The sequence below is a fragment of the Rousettus aegyptiacus genome, unplaced genomic scaffold (assembly GCF_014176215.1).
Source record: "Rousettus aegyptiacus isolate mRouAeg1 unplaced genomic scaffold, mRouAeg1.p scaffold_m13_p_6, whole genome shotgun sequence".
Lineage (NCBI taxonomy): Eukaryota > Metazoa > Chordata > Mammalia > Chiroptera > Pteropodidae > Rousettus > Rousettus aegyptiacus.
Genome location: NW_023416309.1, coordinates 59,334,802 through 59,348,790, shown reverse-complemented (window position 1 = coordinate 59,348,790; position 13,989 = coordinate 59,334,802). Strand labels below are relative to the sequence as shown.

General features: G+C 51.5%; 1 protein-coding gene, 1 long non-coding RNA gene and 1 pseudogene across 3 annotated transcripts in view; all 3 read right to left on the bottom strand.

The window, feature by feature from the left end:
- Positions 1–2,645, bottom strand: part of GLRX3 (glutaredoxin 3) — a 28,282-nt gene extending 25,637 nt beyond the window's left edge. Inside the window, exon 1 of one of the 2 annotated variants that reach the window (XM_036222235.1) lies at positions 2,608–2,645. In XM_036222235.1, coding sequence (XP_036078128.1) covers positions 2,608–2,630 — 23 coding nt within the window. In that variant the 5' untranslated portion in view covers positions 2,631–2,645. Of the gene's footprint in view, positions 1–1,872; positions 2,022–2,607 lie in introns of those variants that run through there. The other variant, XM_016157552.2, reaches the window with a different exon arrangement.
- Positions 2,646–7,129: 4,484 nt separating this feature from the next.
- Positions 7,130–13,508, bottom strand: LOC118603799. The gene is made up of 3 exons (XR_004951280.1): positions 13,432–13,508; positions 8,120–10,313; positions 7,130–7,867 (listed from the first exon to the last, which is right to left on the bottom strand). It is a non-coding gene; the product is annotated as an uncharacterized LOC118603799 (long non-coding RNA).
- On the bottom strand, positions 10,946–11,064 carry LOC118604830 (annotated as a pseudogene).
- Positions 13,509–13,989: the final 481 nt, after the last annotated feature.

Below are 13,989 nucleotides of genomic sequence, written 5' to 3'. Positions count from 1 at the left end.
AATTCCCAATTAACTACATTATACCTAACATCACAGGGACGTAAACCTGAAACAAACATAAACGCCATCATCCTCTCTTCGATTAGATGCAACAGCATTCTCTCCATCTTCGTGCATAGCCCAAAATGCAGGGTACAGGCCAGGTTCAAATCCTGAGTAATGTGATTTTAGACAAAGTAATGAACCTCAGTTCTTCATCAGTAATTAGTGTTCAATAAATGCTGTTTCTCTATTATTGCAGGTACTCTGATCCTGCAGTTATTCACCTGAAGATAATACCAACTACCGCTCATTAAACACTATCACATACTAGACTCTATTAAATATTTTACAGATGGGCAAGACCTTAATTACTCTGCAAACAGGCATTAATATCCCCATCGTACAGCCCAGCTCGTGGGATTAAATGATTTAAGCAAAGAAAAAATTTTCAATTCATACAAAATTTTAAAAGTGAGAAGATTTGGAAAGCAGACTTTAAATGATTACATTAACAAATGTCTGCGGCGATGGGTTCCCTCCCTGAAGGCCGGCGTCATTTCCACCGCACCCATTAAACTGTCTGTTTTCCACATCATTTCAAGCACTGGCCAGTGGCAAGAACGCATCCAAATGGTAATGACATTTAAAGTTGTCCGAATGTGATATTTTAAGGACTTTTATGTCTAAACAATGAAACAGAAAAACAAAAATGTCAAATACACGAAAAGCAAAATAGACTCCCAGATGAGGGTAAGTTCATTTACTGGGGCAGGTCCACGCAAGCCCCGCTCATTGTGAGAAGCCACCTCTGGTGACTCCCTAATTGCCCTGATCTAAGATGAGCAGAGCGCTGGATGAATCAGAGCCCACCTTTCAGCAATGCGTAAACGTCATTCCCACTTTTATTTTTTAAGCCAAAAAAAAAAACTCTCCTTGTAACCTCGAAATGTCAAGGAGCTGTTTCGGTTAACGCTTGTAACTTCTCACCTCCACAAAGCACGGCCCTCTACAAGTAAGACAGCAACTGTCACCCTTCCCGTTTTCAGCAAAGGCCGTAAACCCCCATGACACCTGATGTCCCCCTCGGCCGCTGTCCCACTGAGTAGCACCTGTGTCTAATTCACTTTCGTCAGCAAAGTTCCACCGCACTGGGGTCGGCGGGCGTTCCTGAGCGCCACGCGGGCATCCTGCCCCGCGCTGGACCCTGGGGCGGGGGGACGTCGCGCGCTCCTCACGCAGGCGTCCGTTCGTTTAACCCTCTCGACCCTGAGGTGGGCGCTGCTGCCACCCATTTCACCGCCGAGGACACTGAGGCCTGGCGGAAACCTGCCCGGGGGGACCGCGGCTAGTAAGAGGCTGAGCAGGGGGCTGGCTCCCAGGCCACCGCGCTGGAGCGCCGTGTCACCCAGCGGTGACACGTCGAGAGAGCAGCCCGGTCCTCGGAGGGGGCCTGCAAAGCGAGGCGCCTGTGCGCGCCTGAGGACTGACCCCTGAGCGCTGGCCCGTTCGGGGTCCCGTCCCCCCCGACACGGCCTCGGCGTCGCTGCGGGCGTCCTCGTGGCGTCCCCGTAAGGGCCCGGACCCCGGCGAGGCCGGCCCACGAACAGGAAGTCCCCGTCCCCCGCCGCGGGTGGGCTCTGAACGTGAGCGCTGCCCACGCCCGGCACGCCCGGGGCGCTGGACGCGGACGGAGCACGACCGCACGGCCCGGCCGGCCCGCCGCCGATCGCGGGGGACACGGCGGGAAGGCGCCGCACGGGGCCGCGGCGTGGGGCCGGACCCCGCTCTCCGCCCGGGTGGGGCGCAGGGCCCAGCCGCCCCTTCCGCCCGCCAGCCCCTGAGGCCGGCCTGCGCCTCACCCCTCACCCTGCCGCCCGCGGCCCCACTCACTTGGCTTTGAGGCGCAGAAGCTCCTCAAAATCCTGAGCTGAGGCGACCTCCACAGCCGCAGCCGCAGCCGCCGCCGCAGCCGCCGCCCCGGCCGCCCCCGCCGCCATGCTGCCGCCGCCAGACAGGAGCAATCGAGCGCGGGCGGCGCGATGGGCGGGGCCTCCGGCGGCTGCGCGCGGAAGCCCCGCCCCGCGCCTGCGTCTGCGCCTGCGCGGGACGGGACGCGCCAGCGGGGGCGGGGCTTCCGGCCGCGCAGGTTGCGACCGCTGGACTCTCGGTGTCCGCGGTGATGTGGCCCTCGGGGCTCCCGGCCGCGTACGTCCCCTCGGCTCCCACTGCTGTTGGGGAAGGGTGTGCGTGTGACGTGCGTGTAAGTGAAGTCAGGTACTTACGTAACGAAACAAAATAACATTGCACCGAAGTGGGGGGTCGGGGAAAGGGACGTCGCCTCGTCTGGAAACCTCTACGCTGACTGGGAGCCTCGACCTCGGGCCTGGAGGACCCGAAACCGCGCCTGTGCGCGCCCGGCCTCCAGCACCCCAGCGGCGCACCCGTCGCCCGTTGTGACCTCGGAGCAGCACGGCCTGGGTAGGGTCGCCGCCTCCCGGCCCCTCAGCCTGGCTCCACGACCGCCACACCTCTCCCTCCGGCCCGTCGCCGGCTGCCCTTGGCGTCCGCCTAATGTTGACTCGCCCGGCGGTGCCCTGCCCCCACACACTCCCCGGCCTGACCCACCTCGTCCACGCCCGGTCTCCCATTCCGCCGCAAGCCCGTCCGCCCCCTGGCCCGGCAGGCGTGTGCTTTGGGGAGGGGCGGTTCCTGGAGGTCCCCAGACCACACCGGGCTCCCCTCCAAAGCGCCTCTGCTCCTGTAGCTCCCATCCTGCTGAAAGCCGCGCGCCCACCCAGGCACGAGGGGCTCCTGCCGGATGGCCCCGGACTGCTGGACCCGCCTTGGGGCTGGGCGCATGGAGCCTTCCCTCGGTTCGGGGCACCTGGGCCGCTTCCACCACGTGCGTGCCTCGCCGTTTTGGAACGGTGCGCGTCCCCTCCAGCAGCCCAGTTCGCATCCGGGGCAGGACCTGCCTATCCGTGTGCCTGTGTCAGAGCCAGGCCTAGTGCAGGTGCTCAGTACACGCTCAGAGGTGCGTGCAGCTGGTGAGGCAGTGAGCTCCGGGAATTTCAAAGATTTCGTAATAGGAAAGAAAAAAGATCTCGTTAATAGTGTTTATATTAATGCATGTTAGAACAATATTTTGGGTTTTGTGAAATATTAAGTTTACATGTATTTACCTTTTTAATGAGGTTACTAGAAAAGTTTTAACTACATAGGTGACTTTCATTTTGCGGCTCACACTGTATTTTCCCCTGGCAGCACTGATCTAATACTCGAAAGGAGCTTGTTACATGTGTGCCTCACCCTGAGAAGTAGATGTTCCTGAAATGGTAAATTACAGTATTTAAAATGCACTGGGAGAGCCACAAGGAACTGTTTTGTATCCTGATTGTGATGGTAGATACACAAACCTAAACATGTGATAAAATTGCATAGAATACAATGAGACTGGGAAATGAGTACAAGTGAAACTGGGAAATCCGAAAAACGTGTGGGTTGTGTGACTATCCTGCCTGCGACGCTATCCAACAGTTTTGCAAGATGTTATCTTTGGAGGAAGTATACAGATCTCTGTATCGTGACTCACGCCTACATTTGACGACGTTATTTTAAAATGAGTTTTTTTTTTTAAGTACAGAAAACTCAGAGATTACTATTTAAAAAATGCAGTGTAGCATGTTGTGAAACGACTATACTCGAACAATTATTTTTAAACAGAATTATATTTAAATAAAATATAAGTATAAAAAGCTAAATGTAACGTAGGTAAAGGTCTTCAGAAGAATGTTCCCCAAAATGTTAGGAGACCGTGCCCCCTGAGAGTGAAAAAAGGGGGGTTTTAAAGGGAAGACCTTCACTTTTTACATTACACAGATTCTTAGTGTCATTTGCATTTTTTCAAAGAAGAGGGACTGGCTTTGTAATTTAAAAAATAATGAAATTTTAATACACCAGGGAAATGTTCTATGTGAATCTTAAAAAAAAAAAGCAATAATCACCCTTTGAATGTGGCCATTTTAAAAATCCTGGTTTTTCCTTTAAATGGAATTTGCCAGTAGCAGCACAAACCAGCCACAGAACACATTCCGTACTTCAAAAAAAAAAAGAAAAGAAAGAAAGGAAAATTCCAGGACAACATCTCCAGTTACCACTTTTTGGTATCTATAGGCCTGACAACAGATGACCTCTGAACTTTAAAATACTCTGACTCGGGCAACAAAGAGGCCTCCATTTAGCCTTGAGCCCCAGCCACATTCTAAGTGACAGCCGTATAAGGGTACATGCAGATATGTAGTGCTTTTCGGCCTTCCACAGTCCTCGCACACACATGCCAGTATTTATCATTCTGTGCTCCCTTAAGCCGATGTAAAAACACCTCTGCCTACATCGCTTTGTAGCTAAGGACACTGGCCAGGCCCACAGCAAGGAAGGGCCAGCCAGGACTCACCCCTGGGCCTTCCCTTAGGCCTCAAGTTCTTCTAGAGAGCCCAGTCCTCTCAGGCTGTTCAGGCCCTGAGGTAAAATCTCGCCATGTCATACTAAACTGGTTTGGCCTGTTACAGAGCCTCTGGACTGGCTTTTCCTTTCGCCTGGTTAATGCTTGAAAGCTTAAAAACAAAAGAAAGCGGGATCCTGGGCCTGGCTGTGGCCTGTGGGCTTCACCCAGGCACTGACCTTCTGCTCACTCCTTTGGTAGCCGTCATTCAGCCACAGCCTATTCCCTCTTTGGGGAGGGGGCCCCCCTAGGGAACCCAGCGACGCTTCACCTAAGTGCCCTCTGGGGAGGTGCCTCTCCTGGGCTCCCAGGACCCTCACTGCCAGGAACCAGGAACAGTTTTTCCAGGACCGCAGCACAGCCCCGAAAAGGATGGGACACTTCAGTTTCCCTCAGGGTGCAATGTGGCACTTCAGGGGCCAGAGCATGGGGACCCGGAAGCTGGGGCTCTGGGTCCTTGGGAATGAAGCCCCCGTCTGGGCGAGCCAGGCTCCGGAGATGGCTGCAGGGGCCTTCCCGCTGTCTGACCCCATTTTAATGAGGAGTGTGTGTGTCTGCTTGTGGGATTTCCTCTGGCTGATGACAGCTAACACCGCTTATACACAGGCGAGGGAGCCCTGTGGCCACGCCCTTCTGCTGCGGCATCGTTGCCCATGGTCAGCAGGGAAGGTGTGCCCTGTCCCAGCACCGTGCTGAGCCCCAGGCAGCACGTGTAACCCGCAGTGGAGAGGGACGATGTCAGCGGCGATGAGGATTTGGAATCGCACCCCGGCGCGTGGCGTCGTGGTCCACCCTCCCGAGGAGCTGAGGGACCGGGTACTAGAAGGGGAGTGACGAGATGGCACGTCCAATGGGCGAAGCTGGCGCCGAAGAGTGTCGTTCTGGCAAAGTGGCCGCCGCTTCCTGTCTTTTAAGAGAGACCCTTAAATTCCAATTATTCTGCCCCCCAAAAGAGCAGTTGAGAATAATGGCAACCAGAGGGAATGAATTTCCTTAGGAATTTCGCTGCTAGGAGATTAATGGAGCCCCCCACAAAGGAACAGTAAAACCAAGCACAGCGGATGTTCACTGGAAGGGTACGTGTTCTGATTTCTGTCCTCAGGCTGCAAGGACATCGGCCGGAGCTACTATAAAAAGCATAAACACCCCCCCCCCCACTGCCGAGAACTTGTGGGCGGGGCTCCCCAGGAGAAGTCCAAGCCTAGCTGGGGACACCTGAGCCCCCACAATGCCAGCTCAGGCTCTGTCCAGATGGCAGGGGGCCTAGGGGTGCAGTGGCCAATGTGCACTCGCCTCCTTGGGAGCCCCCAACCAGTTGACCAAAGCCCAGAGCAGAAGGTTCTCCTAAGCCCACCACAGTCCCCACACCCCAGCTGGCCACCAACCCAGGCACCACCCTCACTGAGGGACCGCCAACCAGGACACAGGACAGGGGAATCGTGAGGTAGTCCGCATCCTAACCTCTGGAGCCCTGCGGGGAATGTCACTCCGCTGTCCATCAGCGGACGGGCCTTGTGAAAGGTTGAGGTAAGCCAGACACTGGGTCCAACCACACAAGGAGCCCTCCGTCTCCATCGCCCAAGGCCACCCTGCCAGCCAAGGACTAGCCCAGGATCAGGAAGCGGGGAGGGCCGAGAGGGTCCCTCTGTCAAGCCTTGGGAGCCAGAGCTCCGTCAGGCCCGAGTCACTCCACTTGAAGAGCTGCCTTCCCCTCCAGGAGCCACTTTGCCTGGAAGAGCTCCGTGCACGCGCTGGCACTCAAGGTGGTTTATGCTGTCATAGCTAGATCTTTATTGGTTGTATGTTTGCTGTACTTGCTCGAAAAATAATTATTTTCAAAGAAAGGAAGAATTACATATCCAGTAAACTAAACAAGACTCATGTTTGTTAGGCACCTCTGACAGCTCCTCAAACGTGAAAAAAGATCTCGAAGCAGTGAATGGACAATTTATGTGCAAGTTTATTTGTAAAACAGATTTCAAGACATACTTCATCTCGGCTCTGCCAATAAAAATACATTCCATTTCTTTCCAGAAGTGTGTTATCTGACGCTTTCACAGTAACCCAGCTTCCTGTAGGAGATAAGACTGCCTGGATTAGCAGGTGCCCATCGGCCTCGTCTGAGGTTCGGGTGAATGTTTTGGGGTTGTATACGTGGGGGAGAAAAAGATGTGACCACATCCCATAAGGTATTCTCTGGAAGAAATATAAGAAATGTAGTTCACAAATAATAATCCAATTGCTTCGTTCTCCAAAAACACTTTATTCAAAATCATTTTTAAACATGTTTTTAATTGTTTACAATTGATCAGGGAAAAATTTATCCTGAGAGTTGACTACCCATTTCCATTCTGTCCATAACTCTAATGTTCTCACCCACCGAGGACCAGACAGGGCGGCGGGCAGGTGTGGGCTGTAGAGCCGGTTTCCAGGCTGTAGGTGGCATCAGCCGCCTCAGGCTGGAAAGGAGCATCCTTTGTTGAGTGCTTTCTTTATTCACCCTAAAGAGGCCACAGTTCAGGATGTGCGCACACTGACGCTGGGTCTGTAGACACTGATGATCCACCGAACGTGTGCTGTTTTCTCCCCACCCCGCCGGCCGGTAACACCCCCCCCCACCCCCCCACCCCCCCGCGCTTCCAGCGGCTTTGCACGGGGATCCTGTGAAATTTACCAGGGCCGCACTGTGCACGTGGAAGCGTGCGGGCAGGGAAGGGCCAGGGAAGGGAAGGGGGCATTCTGCGCCTTGTCGCCGGCACACACTCCCACGTGCATCCCCGCGAAGGACCAGTTCCCCACGTGATCACTCCAGGTGCAGGTGCGGGCGGGGGCTCTTGACCTTGAAGACGGGTGATCGCCGCGTTTAGGTGCAGCTGCATGCCGTCTGGAGTTAAACATTTCACATGAAGACACTGGTGTGTGCGTCCACGTCTGTGTCTTTATTTTCCAGGTTCACTTGGAGAATATTTTCTGCACTTAATTGTAGTTCTTGTTTTGAATTTTAGAACTAAGGACCCAGATGAGTTTGTCTCCGTGTCACAAATAAGATCGCTTATGAAGTCAGAGTAATTCTTTTTCTAATTTACTTTTAGCAAATAAGCATGTGTTTGGTAAACATTTCTGATATATGCTTCTTATTAAAATTTCTCATACACACACACACACACACACACACACACGCACGCACACACTCCCCTCCCCTATCTCCCGACCACCTGGGCCCCGCCTGGAGCACAGGCCACTGTTACCAGTTTCTTCTATCTTCTTACCAAAGTACTCCATGCGTTTACATATTCATACATAGGGAAATCATTGCTTTTCTCTCAAATGACAGCGTAGTATACAGCTGGCTCTCCATCGCTCTGTGGGCTTTTTTGTCTTTTTCTAATTTTAAAAAGTTAGACATTTATACAATCCGTGAGGTGATTCCCCCCAGTTACTCTCACACCCACCTGGGATTACACGCAGCCATTACAATAAGATTGGCAATATCCCCTATGCTAAGAAGTGGTAACCGGGCAAGACCCTTAAGGCTGTGTGACTCCAACCGGTCACATCTCCACGAGGACCCTTCCAGACACTGGGTCCCCATGCACGCTGCCTTGCTCAAGCTCACAGGTATTCCACCCCGCTGACCTTGGTACTCTCTCACGGGCAGCTTTTACACAGAGATGTCACCTTGCGGAGTGGACGTCTGGAGTGTCCGGCGGGCACCACGAGCAGAGCTGCCCCTTCCTGTCTGTGGGAGGAAGTCAGAGTCCAGAGGTGTGAGAACACTGAGGACACACACACGCCCCTTAAAGACACAGCTGTGGCCAAGGACAGTTGATCACCGGTTCTCTCACGCGGCGGAGGGCTCCCCGACTTGGAGGGCTCATCGGTGTAGCCTCAGTTAAATCAACGGCCACCGCAGTCCTACGTTTGCCACAGTAGCTCAAGGGTGCCACGGTGTCTTCCTCCCCATTCTCTCTCTCCTCGAAAACGTAACAGTGACATTTCCCCCAGGTGCAGGTCAAAGGAATAAAGAGAATTTTTTTAATGATCTGACGTTTGCATTCCTGAGCCTCTTCCGGAGCTGTCCGGCCTGGGCTGTGTGACGCTGGCTGCCACGGTGGCCCCGCTAAGGTCCACTGAGCAGGACAGGGCCGGACCGTGTGACGCTGGGAGCCCCGCCCCCCCCCCTCAGTCAGTGGTTGGACCCCCGTGCCCAGGTGTCAGTCAGCTCCCAGGGAGGCTCAGGGGCACTTCAGGAAAGGGCAACATAAGAAAATAACCCCGAACAATGTGGCCAGTTTGGATTTGTTTCAAATTCTGCAAGGATTCCAGTTCAGAGGGTCTCCGAATGCGACTGCCCGCTTCGATTCCGATGGCTGGGATGATTTTTCTGCGGAATGATCGCTGACTTTAAATTCTTTCCTCTATGATGTGTAGGCCCGACGCCCTGTAGGATGCATGTGAAGTAAACGGGTCAGTACTTCACGTTCTCATGATACCGCAGCAGAAGTTCAAGTGTCTGCTTGCATCCTCCCATCAGAGCAAAGCAGAAACTTGCTGGTGACTCCATTACCAGCCTGAGACCACGCTAGTGCCTGTCATTCACTCACTCCTGAGAGAGACGCACGCTTCGTTTTGATCGGAAGACATTTCGACACCAGCCGCGCCTGCGGTGTAGAGTCTCTTTTCAGCTCATATCTGTCAAACTAAGATGTGATTAGCAGGAGATGGAGGGGGAGCGTCTTCCTGTGCGCGAGGACAGACGTGCGGGGCCCCACGATGGGTGGCCATTGCTGTCACGGGTCTGTGGTGGGCAGTGCCAAGCCACACTGACCGGTTCTGTACAGCCAGCTGCCCAAGGGCCAGGGGGTCCTCAGGGGGTCCTCAGTCACAGGTAGCCTGCTACCCCCACACCCTCAGCCCTCCTCGTGGGGAGTACCACGTGGCCTCATCTTCTAAACCGCCGGGTCTCATTCCTATCGTCCTAAACGCTCAGGCCTTCCTTCCGCACTGATGGGGACCGGGAAGGACGCTCTCTCACGCACTGGGGAGAAATGTGTGTGTTCTCGTTTCTGCATGCTCTCTGTCACTGTGTCACAGCTAGAAGTGACTGGACCCCTCTTCAGGGTACGCTTGTCAGTGGATTCCTGGCCACCCGGTTCCCCCTCTCTGTGAATCAGGTTATTATCTCATTCCTTGCCCAGAACCAAGTTTGTATTGGCCATATCTGTATTAACCCTACAGAAATGTCCTTTTATAATGAGACATACATATTAAAGAACAGTGATTCAGAATGCTCGATCACTGCCACAGCAGGAGAAAGCGGAATTCCAGATGAGCCGAGGCCTGTCTTCTGCTACCCTTCAATGAAACGTCCTGTTTTAAGGAACAGCCATATAATCTTAAAGACTGTTTGGCGATCTTGTTGGAGGAGGTTTGTTTCTTGTTCACTGGAGGAGGTAATATGTGAGTTTGCGTGCCTTTGCTTTTGTTTTGTAATTTCAAACAGTCAGAAAATCCTGCATTCACTGGCAATCGATTTATTTTGACTAATAAAAAGGGGTTAATAAAACCCCCCTTAGAAATAAAAAGGTGAAGAGTAATATATCTTTCATGGTGCCTTCTTTCGGCTGTGCATAGAGAGAGCAAGGTTCTTTACTTCTCCCCGATAAGTCTTCTCCCCTGATTTTCTATACCCAGTGAGTCATTTATAATCCTCATTATTTCCGACCCGCACGCCAATGCGGCATCGGTCATATTTCCACGCGCCGGGGTTTCTCCGTAGTAGGCTGCGAGAGCCGAGAGGCAAAGCACCTTGTAACTCATGCGGAAACACCTGCCAAGAACGGATTATCAAACATAACCAATGTGACTTCATGCGCTTGTAAATGAAAAAATTTTAGGACGAAATATAAAACATGCTAAAATTTCCATCTATTGTTGAAACATAGCGTAGCACAGATTGTACAGTGGTGTCTGCCGTTTAAGAAACATTACGGAGAGAAGAGAAGCAGGAACGAGTTAGAACAAGATACAATTATCACTTCCGGTCAGCCCTAAAGCTATTGGTTTTAGAAGGTGTATTTGTGTTTTATTAATATTTTTATTTATCTACAGCACCTACGAAGAAAACGCAGCAGGACGTAAGATCCTCGCTTTCTGTGTGTAGTGAGCATTTACAGTTACTATAGGGGGTGAATCAGGGCACAAGCTTTACCCAGGATCATGTAAATCCCTCACTGGGCTGGTCATAAAGTCTTTCAATAGTAAATAATGATCTATTTTTGGTTATCCCTGAAGAGCACATTTACAACAGCAGGAAATAATTTACGGCACTAGCTTAGATCACAGTGGTCTCCATGTAGAGAAATTGTATTATTATTATTTCAGACGAGGCAACCCTCGGTTGACCTCACAGGCTGCAAGGACCTTGTCAGCTTACAATCTCTTATTTTTTTTTATTTTTCACGCCTACAGCGCCTGGGCTTCCTAGGTGGTCTCCCATCCAAGCGCTAACCAGGCCCGGCCCTGCTTAGCTGCGGAGATCAGACGGGGTCGGGCGTGTTCAGGGTGGCGTGGCTATAGACTAGAAAAATTATTTTGACAGTTTAAAAGCAGTAGGTCATTTTATTTTCTGCCATAATAAAGTAGGCCAGATCATTATAAAGATTACATTTAGAAAATCTTATACTGTCTTGCCATAAAAAAAAAAATACAACCTGCGCTAAAATGACATTGGAACAAAACCGTGACCCTTTGCAAAACGAACACACGCTGACCTTCCACGGAGAAGAGCACCCTCCAGACCCTAGTCGCCCTGGGGTGGGGCACCCTGTCCACAGTGAGCGGGCCGTGCGGCTGCCTGCGCACTGCAGAGAACACCGGGGCAGAAGACAAGGGCCCTGGCGACAACCCTGACCGGCCACTCTTCACCAACGTTTTGACTTGATCATAGACATATAAGATGTAACTGCAGAGACAAGAGGTGGACTCTCATTTTATAGAAATTTTATACTTTTTAAAGTTTTTAAAAATTTAAGATAGTAAGAATTTAAAATCCTGGGTAAATGATAGGAGCAGTTTGGTATACATGCGTGAGTGATGTTTGGTAAACCGTGTGCTAAGCCACACTGCATCTTTCTCAATATACCTACTGCTGTATACAGTGTTAGGAAAAAAAGTGCTCATGAGGCTTGTTAAAAAATGGTAAGGCGGACTTTATTCGGAGGGACCATGACAGGTATAGCGACCATTGCAATGGGGTGTGCAGTAGGCGAGTGATTAGGGTCAACTCTGAATACAGGGCCAAGTGGGTGTTTACAGCCAAGGAGCATGGTTGGTTGGGGGTAGGGTCAGTGATGGAGGATCGAGAAGAGGAAACATCAGAGAAAGGGGAATTCCTGCTAACCACCCAAAGAGGACTCTTGCTGAAGGTAGGCCAGAGATGAGACATCACCTGGAGATGGTGGGGCGTGAGGACCCCATCAGGTCTCAAGGGCAGGGGGCTCTAGTTAGGCTGACTTAGCACGATTCTCGCTAAAACTGGACAAAGCAGAGACGGAAGCCCAGAATTCAGGGCCTAGTTTAGAGTTCAGAGGAGTCTGAGTACAGTTTGGCCAAGGAGAGAATCTGTGGCCAGTTCAGGGGCTAAGCTCCGCCCCCCAAGCCCATTCCCCAGTGGTGGTTTCTAGCACAGGTAACAGTACAGGTGCAGTACAGGTGCACAATAGTATTATTTCAATTCTGAATTGCAAACATTCTGAAAATTAGAACTTTTTCCCAAAGTTTGGAGTAAACTAATTTGAACTGATATGAGCATTTCCAGCTTTTAGATAGTCCACTTAGGGTGACTATTTGTCACACGTCTTTGCTTCAGAACTATTGTGTTGATTATAGGCTGTTGTCCCAGACCCCGCTGGAAATGTTTCATACAGGGTTATATACTGCCCTTTCCAAAAAAATTTCAAAAAATTCTGAATTCCAACACATCTAAAAACAAAGAGGTTTTCCCCCACCCAGCTTTACTGAGATATAATTGACATAGAACACTGTGTAAGTTTGCAATTTGATACATGTACATATTGCAAAATGATTACAATAAGGTTAATTAACACATTGATCAACACATTTATAGCCTCATATGGTTACAGGTGGCAAGAACTTTTAAAATCTACTCTCAGAAACTTTCAAATATACAATGCAGTATTGTTAACCATAATCACCATGCTGTTTATTGTATGTCACCCTAAGAAGATACCTATTAAGAGGGGCTATTGGTGGCTTACTGGGTTCAAACTTAAGAACAGAGCCTACCAGTTGGGCCTCTGCAAAACCATGTGTCCCAGGAGACACCTGCACCAAGTTGTCTGCCCGTGGAGCCAAACTGTCCACCTACACTGTGTTCCCGCCAGCTGAGCCACTCATATAAAGGAGTTCTTGGAATTATATTTCAACCAATGTGGCCGGGACTTCCCCCAGTTGGAGCTGCTACAACTGTAGTCCTCATCAACTTCACTGACCAATCGGGACAGTGCTTTTTGGGCCAATCAAACTGTGAGAACTTGGGAGTCTTCCTTTGCTTGAGGACAGACAATCAGGGGCCAGGAGAGGGGACTTGTCTCTGTAAGTCAGCTCCTGTGATTTGAAAAAGAAGTATTTGCCCCACCTCTGGAGGGGCGCTTGCCCCAGAACCTCTCACAGCCTCCGCATTTATAGCATTTGCTGAGTACTTAGTTTGAGTCAGGCATTGTTTAAAGTACTTTATATGTAAACGCCTCATTTAAATCCTCACAGTACCCTATTAGTCATTATCTTTTATAAATGAAAACTGTCAGACTAACTACTTAATTTGCTACCGATCATGCTGCAGGCATGCCTGCCCGACTGAGTAGGGCTTCGTGCATTTCACCAAGTTAATAAAGGAGCTTTAGACTGCAGTAGATTAGTGAACTCACGGCTACTCGACACAAGATGTCCGGAGACGCGTGGGCAGTTGATTTCTGGCTGGTCAGAAGCGCATGTTATCCCGGCCTATGTGTTTCCTACTTTCCTCTAGGTTTCCCACCACTTGCCCTCATGGTGACAAGGAGGCTGCGACAGCTTCAGGAAGCTTACACCGGAAACAGCAGGAAAGAATGAGCCCCCCACCCATCCATTCCCAGTTTAAACAAGAAGGAACTCTTCCCCAGATCCCAGCCCCTAACAAGACTTCCTTTACTTCCCACTGACGAAACTAGGTCACCGCCCATCGCTAGCCCAAGCAAAGGACTGGCTTAGACCCACTTTAACTAATCAAAGTGGGTTCCGGGGCTGGGCCCACGCGGTGGGGAGGGTGGCGGGGTGCGGGGACGACCGAACCTGAGCACCTTCCAGCCTGAACAGGTGTGAACAAACTCCAGGACCTGAGGAGCCACGGCGCGGTGCAGCAGGGCCCAGCGCTGGGGCGCCTGCGGTTTGCGAAAGTCCGACGCAGGGCCCCTGCTCTCGAGGCACACGGGCCGAACCCTAGAACA